This window comes from Lolium perenne, chromosome 2, assembly GCF_019359855.2.
Source record: "Lolium perenne isolate Kyuss_39 chromosome 2, Kyuss_2.0, whole genome shotgun sequence".
Lineage (NCBI taxonomy): Eukaryota > Viridiplantae > Streptophyta > Magnoliopsida > Poales > Poaceae > Lolium > Lolium perenne.
In genome coordinates this window covers 294,617,029-294,630,296 of record NC_067245.2, presented here as the reverse complement: position 1 = coordinate 294,630,296, position 13,268 = coordinate 294,617,029, and the positions used below count along the sequence as shown (strand labels likewise).

General features: G+C 46.5%; 1 protein-coding gene across 1 annotated transcript; it reads right to left on the bottom strand.

Moving 5' to 3' along the window:
* Positions 1 to 3,007: 3,007 nt before the first annotated feature.
* LOC139829747 (peroxisomal 2,4-dienoyl-CoA reductase [(3E)-enoyl-CoA-producing]-like) lies at positions 3,008 to 5,370 on the bottom strand. The gene is made up of 5 exons (XM_051362991.2): positions 5,068 to 5,370; positions 4,375 to 4,534; positions 3,936 to 4,105; positions 3,633 to 3,855; positions 3,008 to 3,328 (listed from the first exon to the last, which is right to left on the bottom strand). The coding sequence occupies exons 1-5, from the start codon at positions 5,257 to 5,259 to the stop codon at positions 3,174 to 3,176; spliced, it is 900 nt and encodes a 299-aa protein (XP_051218951.1). The 5' UTR covers positions 5,260 to 5,370; the 3' UTR covers positions 3,008 to 3,173.
* Positions 5,371 to 13,268: the final 7,898 nt, after the last annotated feature.

Here is a 13,268-nt window from a genome sequence, read left to right as displayed (position 1 = left end):
AATGTGTATGGCCGCCGTTACCTTCTGCAATGTGATTTGACCCATCAAGCCCGAGCAATTTACCCATGCGAAAATGCTGGCGAAAGTATTGCACCTGTGGTGTACCTGACAGTTCAAAATAGCCGAACATAGCCGTTGGTGGCCTTCTTGCCTTCTCCGGCGATTCACCTCTGGGTTGACACGGCTCCCGACCCCCGTGTCGCGCCCAGGCGGCACCGGGGGAAACCAATCCGCCGCCGCCAAGCCCTCTCCCCGGCCTCCTCCATCGCCGCCGCTGCCGCCGGCCTTTGCCGCGGTGGCGGTGGGCCCGGCTGCCAAAGGTGGCTCGGGGGCTCGTCTTCTGCGGAGGTGGCGCCGGTGGCCTGGTCATCGCGGCTGGGACGTCGACGGCGAGCTCGCCGACGCGCGGAAGCCGGGGAGGCGGCCCCGGGAAGCTGTGGTGCTCTCCCTCATTGGGGTGGAGGCGTCGGTGGTTGGGCGTTGCCAGGTTGTGCGGGGCACGGCAGATCGGGCGCGACCAGATCTTGTCTTGGCGACGACGTTTGCAGGGGTGGCGGCGTGGAGGTTGCCCGGGGCTGCGCGGCGTGGTGGACGCAATCTGGCCAAATCTTTTGGTCAGCGGGAGCTGCATCAGGTGCTGAGTTTGGTGGACGAGTGATGGCGCACATGATGGCGTGCTCCGGCTGCCCTGCCGGTGAAGGTAGCCTTGGCGGGAGGGTGCTTGCTCCAGGTGAAAGCTCCGCCCGACTTGGTCGGTGCCGGCGATGGCAACGCCCTGGGGCGCCGTTCCCCTTCTTGGAGGCGTCGTCGTGGAGCTACCTCTACTGCCTTCGAGGTTTCGTGCCCTCCGGGTGAAAACCCAAGCTCTTGCCTCGGCCGGAGCGGGCGACGGCGGCGGTCTCGTCGCTTCCCTTCTTGGAGGCGTCGTCTTTGGAGGGCATGACCTTCTCTCGGCGAGGGTGGTTTGTTTGCCGGGCTGCGTTGCCTTGCCGTCTGCGTTGGAGGATGCCGAGGCGGCGGCCTCGGGTAGGTGGCTGTGAGCCGGGGCGGCGGCCCCGGAAGGCGGTGCGGCAACATCTCTATGGTGCGGGGATGCGGCTTGTCACGGCTTGGGTGGCGACCCTGGCCGTGTGGGCGGCAGGGCAGTCGGCTCGGTTGGACGCGTCCTGGAGGGGACGGTCAGACGTTATGTCGGGGCGGCGGCCCCGGATGAGTTGGTGTGATGCCCGTGGTCTACGGCCGTTTGCCCTGTGCAGCTTGGGTTGCGGGGTGGATGGTTCGTGCGGCATTGCAGCTCCAGAGCGAGCGGTGGTACGTCGGGGCGGCAGCCCCGGAAGGTGGTGGTCTTGGTGGACGTGCAGGGCGCGACGGAGCAGCGGTATGTCGGAGCGGCGGCTCCGAATGTTCATCATTTTCGAGGGTGCTTGACCTTGGGTCGTGTGGGCGATAAGGAGTCTCTCGACAGTGGGCTTGGGCGACAACGACAATGGTGCTGAGCATGGTTTGGTTGCGGCAAGACCGTGTTAGTCGGCTCCGTCCCGGCGTGTCCGAATGTCTTCAGGTTGGCCTCCTCTTGCTGTGAAGTCGAAGCTGCCTTTAGGCGGTGTACGATGACCTTCGAGGGGCGGCCCGACAGTGAAGGTCCTTTTCGGTGCAGGTCTTCTGCATCTCCTCTTCGTGGCTCGTCGTTAGAATCGGAGCTACCGGGACTTTTCTTGGGGAGCCATCTGTTTGGCATAGGCCAACTTGAGCTTCGCGTTTGTGTAGCTTCTGTGGGTAGCCAGGGTGGCTCGATGTGCCCTTCGCGGCGTCCTGTGGGTGGGTGTGGGTTTGGTCCTGTCTTTGTAGGTTTTCGCCCGATTTTCTCCTAAAAATCGAGCACCTTCTGCTTAATTAATGGATGAGGCAAAGCTTTTGTCTCCGTTTCAAAACAAAAAAAACCTCTGGGTTGACACGCGAACATTCATATTTTGACCACTTGTTTTGCCCCAACTCAATCATCATGAGAATTGCAAGATCCTCTCCTTCATCTTCCTCCGATGAACCGTAGCTCCATTCTCCATCAAACTAGTTTCGGAAAAGAACAAAACAAAACCGAAAAGAACAAAAGAAAAGAAAAGATATTCATTTTTCTTGTGTATAAAAGACGCTCTTGAAGTGAGAGCCCATTGACGAGCCATGATCAAGAACCCAGCATAACACGATGGCAGACGATATCTTTCTAAAATAGAGGTACTCCCAACGGAGTTCCCTGGCACCATCAGATCGACTCATATGGTAAGGGAATTATGCTCTCTTCTATGAGGCAGTTGAGGCACACAACTGGAGGCTCATGCGTATTTTCCTGGCCTGTCAGTCAGCATCTGACTATCTCCATCGGTCTTTTGTTTCTCTTGGACAAATGAATCAAGTTCACAGCAGGTGAGGAATATAGCTGTTGCCTGTTGTGTTGCACATACAAGTTAATATTCGTGTCACTTCAATTTCTCAAACAAGGTTTGGTTCACATCCCTGAATTTTACAATAGATGTAGCATCATGCTGCTCAGTTCGGCATGATTGACACAAATTTGTCCGGGAAATTTTACAATTTGCCACATTTTTCTCTGCACTTCTATTATTTTCCATCTTCTATGTCACTGACATGTTTCTTAACTTCGTTCTGTCTAAATTAAACATGGGAGGTAGGGAAGTACTCCCCCCGTTCTCTTTTATAAGACATTTTAGAACTTTTGTACATTCACTCGCTTTAGTTTGTATATAGTCTATTTTTAGTATATAGGTTCACTCATTTTGGTTTGTATCCAGTCCATTTTAAAATATCTATAGCGTCTTATATTATTGAACAGAGGGAGTAGTTGAAATTTTGAACATACCACTTGTATCATCAATATGAACTTATGATGTAAGATGCGACTTGTTCATAGGTGTATATTGAAAATCAGGGAGAAATTTAGCTTTGCTAGGAATACAAAATCAATCACAATATTTCAAGTCCTGGCCAAAGCTGAAAATAGCAGAAGTATATATTGAGCTTGCTCGTTGAAACAAATTATTTCAGCAGGTTACAAGGTTCATGTAGACAATAAAGTTGGCGCTGAGCCGCTGTCAACAATACTGAAGAATGCTACATGATATACATAAGGTCATCCGTCACATAAACCAGGGATGCCATCACAGTTTGCTGGATGGTACACCAATACCAGATGCCCTAACCTTCTGCTCGACCACCTTTGAGAGATTCTTCACTTCCTCCTTGGGAACGTGGCGAGGATGACTTAACCAGAGACCTCCATCAACCACCAGTGTAGTCCCATTTACATATTTGCCTGCAAAACAGATTGTTGATTACATCAAATGGATAACTCTCGGACAAATGTCAGCCATTAGTTTACTGACTTCAATGTTTCTGCAATATGTGGCAAATTCTGGGGATAAGAGTGGCAAGGATAATTTATTTTACTGAGCCAAAATAGCCAACATCGATAGAAGGGCTCATTAAATTTAGAACCCTAGCGATACCAATATCTTCCAAATGACCTCCAGGTAAGCGGATGGTCAGCTTACTGAACTTGTACAGTTGAAAGAACTTCTGGCTATTTGGTTACATGAAAAGTGAAGAACACAACTGACCTGCATCCGAAGCAAGATAGAGCGCGGCCATTGCTATGTCACGTGTCTCCCCCAACTTGAATAAAGGCATTGTTTCCCTTGATCCCTTGGCCATTTCATCAGGTGCAAGCTTCCTTAGTCCTGGAGTGCCTCCGATTGGTCCCGGAGCGATACCATTGACCCTGATGTCATAATCTGTTCCCCATTCAAGAGCCAGGGATCTTGTGATACTATCAACACCTGCCTGTACAAGACGATCCAGTTAGGAAAAGTCTACCTGTTTCAATCCTTTTTCTGAAAGTGGACCAGACATGATATACATACCTTAGCAGCGGAGACATGAATTTGGTACCAAGACGCGGTGTAATGCAATGTCGCACTTATGTTAATGATGAGGCCCCCAGTGGAGGGCCCTTTCCCAGGCCCACCTTTTTTGAGATACTTGAGGGCTTCATAGCTCATTGTGTATGTGCCCACAGTGTCAATGTCAAGAACTGCAGAGAGAAAATTCAGTCAGTACTAAACTCTCGGAACGAAAAATATTGAGCACTTGATTGCTTGTTACATATAGGGGACAAATTATCAGGGGAAAATAAGCTTTGAACTTGCAGCCTAGCACAATTGCACAAACTAGTAAGACCACATTACTTCTAGTTCACACGGCATGTAGGAATTATTTTCAAATGGCATGCAAGAAAATTCACACGATTAGACCATACAGCAACTCTCGAGTAAGCGAAGATGATGTGGTTTAGTGAAGCACCTGTTCGAAATCCCTTGGGAGTCAAATCCTCTGGGGATGCAAGGAAGTTGCCGGCTGCACCATTGACAAGAATGTCGAGCCTGCCGAAATGCTCGACGGTCGACGCGAGCACCCTCGCTGCATCCTCCTGCTTGCGGACATCTCCCTGGAATCCAACAGCCTGCACGCCGCAACAAGCTTACATCACTATACACCAACACTAAATTACCCCCAACGCACAAGAGGATACTTCACTTTATCATGTTGCGCAACATATTCCTTTATGAATTTGGTTCCACAATTCAAGGACACATGAAGCAGAAAGCATGGTATGCCGAGAAACCAGATCAGTATAGCATGGGCTCTTCATTTCATAAAATAATAAGGTGGTTTCATTTGGTACAGGCATTCTATAACGGAGGCGGCTCACCAGGTGCAGGCTTCCTGACAAAACTCGATGGCTGTCGAATCCAATGAACCCAGCATCAAGATTGCACACAAATCGCAACGAGTTCTCTTCTTATTCGCTAAATCTGCTATACTATTAAGTAGTGCCAAATAATCATTCCGACCTAACGACAGGACCAGAGAGCACCAGATTTTATCATTTTATTAAGCAGACAAGGGGGCCAAGGTCAAGCGTCGAACATGTGGTCCGTAGGGTTACAGCGGAAGGAGGAGGAGGGGAGGAGGGGATGAATTGCGCGCACGCACCCGTAGGCCCTCGGCGCGGAGGGCGGCGACGGCCTTGTCGAGGACCTCGCGGCGGCGGCCCATGATGGCGACGCTGGCGCCGTGGCGGGCGAGCTGGGCGGCGATCTCGAAGCAGATGCCGGAGCCTCCGCCGGTGACCAGCGCCGCCTTGCCCCTGACCACGTCCGGCCGGAACGGCGAGTCCGTCGCCATCGCCTCCTCGCAGTCGCTCCGGCGTAGTACAAGGTGGGATGGGAAGAATATGCGTGTCGCTGAGCTGCCCGCTGCCGGCTTTGTTCGGTGTTTGGCCTTTTGTCCCTACTGTCATTCATGCGTGGCTGTGGTTTTGGTTGAGGATTTGACTGCTTCCCAACCTCCACAACTTCCGTATAATTTTTTGCATAGGAAGTTGGTACCGTTTGTATTGGCACATCTTTGTTTGAAATTTTGGATCTTCTTTTTAAAAAACCAGACGGGAGAGACAGAGCAGATACTCCACAAGTCTCGGTGAGGGAATATACGCATATCTTTGCTGACTTCGCAGCCGGAGATCGAAGCGCAGAAAGCTGATATGATAAACAATCTGCATCGACCTAGTAAAAAAATCCCTAGCCGCCTGCAAAAAAAAAAAGAGCTCATTTGTCGACGATTGCCTGGACGGCACCTGGAGAGACAGAGACGGGAAACGGATTAACTCTTTAAGGAAGGTTCTTACATGTCAAGTTTAAGATTGTGTTTCGTAATCTTCGAATGTCAACCTTGGTGGGGAAGAAATGTCAGTAACATGAAGCTTGAAGGAGTTATGCCCTAGAGGCAATAACAAAAGAGTTACTTATAATCTATAAATCTATGTTTATTATTAAGCTTATCCTTTATGCTTTAACTCATGTGTTCCTTGCATATGAGAGATTCGAAGAAAAACTCACAAGCACGTGTAGAGAGATAAACAAGAAAGAAAAATTCCTAGTACTGCCTATAAATATGGCTAGCTCATTTATTGTTAGATGGTTAAGCTATTCTGGCCATGAACATTGTTATTATAACATGGATGCTGACAATAATGATGGTAATTGTTTAACTAAACAATAGCACTAAGGTCGATTCCAAAAACGGACCTTGGCCGTTCCCCTCTCCCATCTACAGTAGAGAGAGGCGATTTTGTGAGCGCTCCCGGTCTTCTCACCTTGCTCGCCGGCGATTCGTGGTCTCCTCCTCCTCCGGCGGCCGCTCCGGCGGCGGGAGGGTGGGGAAACCACGGATCTCGGCTTGTATATAGTGTAGAGTTAGGTTGGGTCCCGGCCGGCGGCGTCTTGGAGGCGGTGGTGCTGTCGGCGGGGTGTTTGGTGTCGCGGCGCTTCCTCTCCGGCGACGGCGCTCCTCGGGGCTTCTTCGTCAAGCGCTCGACTTCCCCGAGCTCGGCGGTCTGCGGACGCGGCGAGTTCCTCGTGCCCCGTCCGGATCCGTGTAGGTGGAGGATCCGGTGTCTGAAGTTGAAGACGATGGTGATTTCAAGATGCTCCGCGTCGTCGGCGGCGATTCCAGGCGTAGGATCCATGGATCCGGTGCTCGGCGACTTCCCAGCTGCCATGGGGCTGGCTCCGATCCAAGGCGAAGAGGGAGCAATGCGGCGCGCGCCACCGACAAACTCACAGGCGTCGGCGTTGACGGGATCCAGAAGGACTTCTCTGTAATTTTGCCTTTGTTTCTGGACCTTTCTGTAAGAACGGAGTATTAATATCACTATCTTCTTCCGCAAAAAAAAACTAAACAATAGCACTGAACAGACCCAAGTCACTACTATGCTATGAGACATATTCGTCATTGTTACTATCAATATCTTTAAGTGTTAACTTATGTAAAAGTCCTTAGACCATGATAATATTGTAGCAACCTAATATTGGAGGGAGTGCTTTGATCTTATCATGTCTCACCGATTAAACCTAGGTGTAGGGAAAGTTAAGATTAAGGTATGCCCAAATGTTGGCAGTTTGATGATTCATGAATGAGATTTGTTCCTCCTAACGAAGGAGAGATACGATCTGGACCCTCTAGGTATTGTAATGTCAAAGTAACATTTCTGCACAAACACAATGTGATATTGATCACATGACATCATCAATATACACCAAATGAGAAGAGAGTAATTGATACCGGATCGAGGTTAACAACTATTGTGATCAAGGAGTACTTAAAGTCTCACCTCGCGTTATCAACATATCGTGAAACAAAGAGATTAACATATGTATCAACACGAATGTTCGTTTCGTTATATCTTCGAGTATGAAAAGGATCCATCGTGGACGTCTAGGGTCCCAACGTTGCTTATTGATCCGATGGTGTTCGACATCATGATTGTCCATTACCGAACATGTCAAGTCACACGCTTAACGATGTATGATTTGTAGTGAGAGTTCTATATATGGTATGTGGTTGCGAGAAGCTGTTCGGAATAGTTCAATAAGAGAGAAACTATTGGAATCACTTTGAGTTTGATTGGTGGTAGCATCAGAAGTGTTCCAGGGTGATATTTCGTATGGGGGAAACTTAATTTTGGTAAAATCTAGAGTGTCCAGTTGTCATCGGAATAAGAGAAGGAGGAGTTCCAGAGGGAGAGAGGGGGTAGTGGTCGGCTGGGCTGCTAGGCCCCTCAAGGAGTTGGTCAGGCCCCAGGGGCCCATGCCCTTCCTTGGCCCCCCTTACGGAAGGGAGTCTAGGGTTTGGGAGGTGGGCTGGCCCACCATTGGATGGACCGACCTATGGGAGGGTGGTGGCCAGCCCTATGTGCATGCATGCCCAAGGGCGATGGTGGCCAGCCCCCTGCCCAAGTTGGTAGCCCCCCTCTCCACTTATAAATAGAGGTGCCCCCCCTTCCAGCACTTCAAGCACACAATTTTCCGAGTAGTTTCTCTCACGACCCTTTGGTTGGCTTTTTCTCTCTCTCCACATACACACGCCATGAGGCTGCACCTCTCTCACTACGAGTGCCTAGCCCTAGACGGTGAAGCCCTCGTGGATCATACCTTTGTAGGCATAGACTACAGCGGAGGAATCATCTGTTCGATTCTTGAAGCAAGGATTAGATACCCTCGGAGTTGGGATAAATTAGCCTAATGGTAGTGATCATCCAGATCATCACTACCATTGAGCCTTCCGCACTACTCGGAGAGTGATATCTATCGAATCTCGTTACATCATCGAAATATAATATATCTTGGATGACCGTGTAGGACGAATCATTTTTGTTTGGCATGCATGTTCCCTTTCAGTGGTATCGATCAGACTAGATCTATGTCTAGATGCTTTATTAGATATAGCATTCACACCTCACGCATGTAGTATAATCTTTTGTTGCTTCTCACTAGTATGCATCTTGCCAAACTCCTGTTGTATGAACGTGATTTGTACAATCTTCTGATGCTATATGGTCCTTCCATGCTGCTCCTCAGTATGATGGTTGACATACCAACAACATGCTAAACAACTGGTTGGTCGCTTCATTACATGACAAAGAGATGCATAGGAAATATTTATCAACACTTGATGATAGTGTTGTAGAAGTTGTCTAATAAAATTGTCGACTTGGGTAAAATTTGCAATCAAGAGATTAGAGGAGTCTAACTCTTTGTTGCAACAAGCGCATGTGATGTGGTATAGTTATCAAGATTTCAATGAGATTGTATGTGATGCTATATGATGTCTTCTATTTCATGATCCGCGAATCATGGCACAACATGATGGATGGAGGCACATGATTTTCATAATAATAATATGTGTGTGTCATAACTGTTTTACTTTTCCTCGTCACTCGCAGAGATGGAGATCGCACACCGAACGCCGGGAGCAGAGAGGTAATGCTGGATTGAGGAGATGGAGTTGAACGTTGCCATGGAGGAGTCTTCGGCGGCATGAGAAGGTTCATCATGTGATGAAGAACTGAAGAACAAGGAGTATACCCTATCACACTTTTATGGATGATGTTAATCCTTTTCTTAGCACCTTGATTGCGCAATATTGTTATTAGGGTGATCCCTTACAGAATATATCAAGTAGTAGTGTTCTTCCAAGTGTAGCACGGTCTATATCATTTGATGCATCAGAGTGCAGCATGTGACATGGGTACAAACGTGCTTTCGCTTTTAAGACGGACATGAACCATTCATGATGCGGATTACATTTGGTTGTCTTAACGTCCTAGCATAATTTTCATGAGTTTGGAACACACATCGAAAGATGAACATGAGTTGCAATTGGCAAGTTCGCCAACCAGTTATGGTCTTTGCCACCCATTTCAATGGTAATATATTACTCAGATCTTGAATCACTTAAGAGCCATTTATGAGGGTTGATGGTCTTAGTGAGATAACACCTAGGTTAGTTCCATTAATCCCATTTGGTGTTTGAGTAATATACATATTCTTAGTGAACTTGTCATAATTTTTATAGAGAGTATGTAGGGTTCTAGGGATTTCAACATTAAACGGATGATTGATCAAGAACCATTGTTTGCACGCGATCACAACTTTGCAGGTAAAGAGAATGTAAATACACTAATGTTGGATACAATGAAAGGGAACTCCGGTGTTAATTTTAAGAGCGGTCATCCTTTTGAGATGATGTCCAAACTTAGGGTAATGTTTCATAATCAGGTTCGAATCTAGCGTTATGAGATAACTACGGCAATTCTGAGTTGCAAGCTTGAGGGAGATGGTTGCATGCTCACGCATTATATCATATATGGTTGGTTTGATGAGACGACTCAAGGCGTGGGAGGTTGTAGGTAGTGATGATGTGTGGGGTCCTGTTGAGAGAGAGAAAGTAGGATATAGAGTGTTCCTGACAAGTGGGTCCCTTGGAGTTTTACAAAATAACCCATAATATGTTACCTGTCTAACGTTTCTCTTCTTCGACTATTATATATTTGCCACATCAGCATCCTATTTGTAGGCCCATTTTGTCGGAAACGCCGTCAAACGAACTAAACTGAGCAATCGGTGTTTTTTGTGAAAATTAGAGAGTTGCGTGGTTTTTTTTTACGAAATTTTTAAATTGTGGTGTTTTTCTTTTGCAATTTTCTCCTTGTTGGAAGCCTTCTCCGTAGATTTTTCTCTACTGGTCATGAGAGATGCAAAGTTTATGATTTTCGTCATTTTTTTCTCTCCATAGTTAAAAAAAAAATGTAAACTCCATCAGCTTGCCGCTCTCCCTCGAAGAGGCAAACGCAACGCGCGCGGCGGCCCATCCTGACACCACCCCACTGCCTCAGCCGCTGCTCGTCCGGATGATTCCAGCACGTGGGCCACCTTCACGCATGTACCCACTGCTACAAGTAGACGCTACAACTTGATCGGATTTTATCACAATCAAAAAAAAAAAAACTAGATCCGATTTTCGCAATAAAATTTACTAGATCAGATTTTCTCGGTAATCCCTATTTAACACTTACGGCGAAGGGAAACGAGTTGACCCTACCTCTACCAGTGTAAAATAGGACCTGCAATAGTATACCAGAGAAAAGCACCAGAGACAAAAGGATTCATCAGATTTTCAAGCGTGCATATATATCGTGGTCGTGGTAGTGAAACCTACCTATTTCCCTAGCTAGCTAGCTAGTAGATGGTCACTGTCCGCGCATAGAAAGATTCACCAGATTTTTACGCACTCGCTCCCTGACGACCACGACATCACGTACGTGTTGCCCGCCTGGATTGCAAAACGGTGCAGCACGTTTATCTCGACTTCTCTCTCCATCGACGACTGACTCGTGTAGCTCGATCGGTAAGAAAAGTCCAGCGTGGATCACCGTTGTCCTAGTTTCCGAGCAGGTCGAACGCAGCCACACCTGCTGACTCGATCGCCAGCTGTGCCCAAGCGGCGGCGCACAGCCACATGTACAGGCCGCCGGCAGCACGAGTCCACGTACGTCGCCTGCACGCTAGACTAGCTGCACCAAAAAAGGTTATCCTCTGTCATAGCGCCATCGACGGAGAGGCGATCGGTTTCAGGATTCCAGTCACCAGTGATCGGCATATCCAGAGAACATGCAGAGATATACTGCTAGCCGCGTCAGCTGGTATATATATACTAGCAAGTTTTGGCGCGGCGGCACGCCGCACCCGTGGTGGCATTTGTTTTGATAATTATTGGAAAATGTCCTAAACATTTAAATTTTACATTTGATCTAAATAACTGCTTCTCCTTGGACATAAGCAGCATTACCCACAAAAAAAAAGACAAAAACAAAGTTAAATAAATTTTGAAACTTCGCGATTTTTTGAGACTATTTCGATCCCTATATAACTCTTATGTATCAGAATATAAATTTTTCTTGTTGTTTCTTCGTAAACAATCTGCTTGATCACCATTAGCAGCTTCGGGAACTTTTTTTGGAACGAATCCACTTTTCAAAGAAGATGGAACATTTTTGGATAATGTATCCTGGTTTTTTTTAGGCAAACCATATGTTTTTTTTTTTTGAGAAACAGAGTACAAATGCAGGCGTCCACATACACCCGCATACACTCATCCCTATGAATTCACCACAAGCGTCTCGCTGTCGACGGGAACGTCGCCTCCCACTGAATGAATATTCCGCCTTTATGAGACACACAAATTTCAAACCTGAGGTTTGAACTCTCGTGGGCTGGGGTACAATCACCCTCCTAACCATCCAACCTTTGGTTATATTGTGTTACTATATGTAAAACAGAAGTTTGTGAATATGGTCAGCAAACTATGTCCGCAACTTTGTTCTGAGGAATTAAAAGTAGTACTTGGAAGATCCACCCAGAATATGTTTATGTGCAAATATTTTCTATTTTCCAGGTTTTCGTGTAGTAAAATTCTGTTTCTGCATTTGGGGATTGCGTGATAATGAACCATGGCAAGTTTAGTCTGCTGACGCTTATTGCGTGATAATGAACCATGGCAAGTTTAGTCTGCCGGCGCTCATGCCGCGTGACCGGGTGTGACGGTGGGATTTTATCGTTTGCGATATCTGATAGTTCTAACATGAAGTGTTAATGGTGTACTATACAGATAGACTGCATCGGATGAAAGGCAGTGGCATTTTATCATTTGCGGTACAGGTTTATTGTTTGCGTAAGGTTTGATGGTGTGTCATAGAGAATGCCTCATATAGAATGCCCAAATAGAATACGACGATGCACACACACATTATCATGGCGGAAAGGCCACATTTAGCTGGACTTTCTTAGATCAAAGGTCACCCCTGATTTCATTGCATGCATGAAACCTCAAAGTAATAGTGTGATACTTGAAGTTTTATATGGGGAAAATGCAAAAATAAAGCAGTTTTTCATCCTCTAGTCTATTACATGGCATCTTTTATTTAGTGCTTGCTGCTGCGGCCTCTCTCATAACCAACTCGTATTGGCCTCCAGGAAGCCTCCAGGAATTCAGCTTCCGTCTTCAGGTGCAACCGTGCAACCCAGAATAATTATGTCAGCATCTTTTCTGATAGGTGTAGGCAACGATCCAGCAGACTTGTATTTTTCCTTGCACACCAGTCTCCAGGAGTGTATGTAGCGGATCGCAAATGCAGTTCAAAGTTCAAACTTCTGCATTGTTTTCCTGAAAACAGAGATTGTTACACAACTTCTAGATAGAAAATTGAACTGCAGATATACATATATTAATGCAGTATGGCATTTCAGTTTTTTCCATTTAGAGCAAATAGAACATCTTATCATTTCACAGGTGACACTCTTAAGGTGTTATAAGAAATAGATCAAACATTCGGAGCAACATCACATAAAAAAAATGGATGATTCACACTTTCAACTCGGAACAGAACAGACTTGTGTTGTCAGCAACAGGTTGACAAATAGCCATGTTTTGTCTAGTAAACAACTTATTATGAAACAACAACCACAAGAAAACATGGATATTATGAGGAATAGCAAATAATTGACAACCTCGTAAAAGGTTTTGACTGAATAGATGCCAAAATAAGGTAAGGACCAAATAGGAGTGTATTGTTCATCAGTAAACAGGACAGTGGACATAATTCCAAGAAGTTTATCACATAAACCCATGGTACAAATATAACTGTCAGCTCCTATTCTCAAGGTAGATTTCAAGTCAACCCCATTCAGGGTATCGAAGGCATAAACATCAGGCTCATTACATTTATAAAATAAAGCCCAAACTTGACTTAAGGAGTAATCCACGATCTTCCAAATTTATGTTTCTCCCATTACGTA

Excerpts from the sequence above, each read along its gene's own strand:
- LOC139829747 (XM_051362991.2), bottom strand. The coding sequence starts at position 5,259 with ATGGCGACGGACTCGCCGTTCCGGCCGGACGTGGTCAGGGGCAAGGCG. Across the intron at positions 4,535-5,067 it reads TCCGCGCCGAGGGCCTACGG|GCTGTTGGATTCCAGGGAGA; the intron begins GTGCGTGCGCGC and ends TGCGGCGTGCAG. Across the intron at positions 3,856-3,935 it reads TTCATGTCTCCGCTGCTAAG|GCAGGTGTTGATAGTATCAC; the intron begins GTATGTATATCA and ends CGTCTTGTACAG.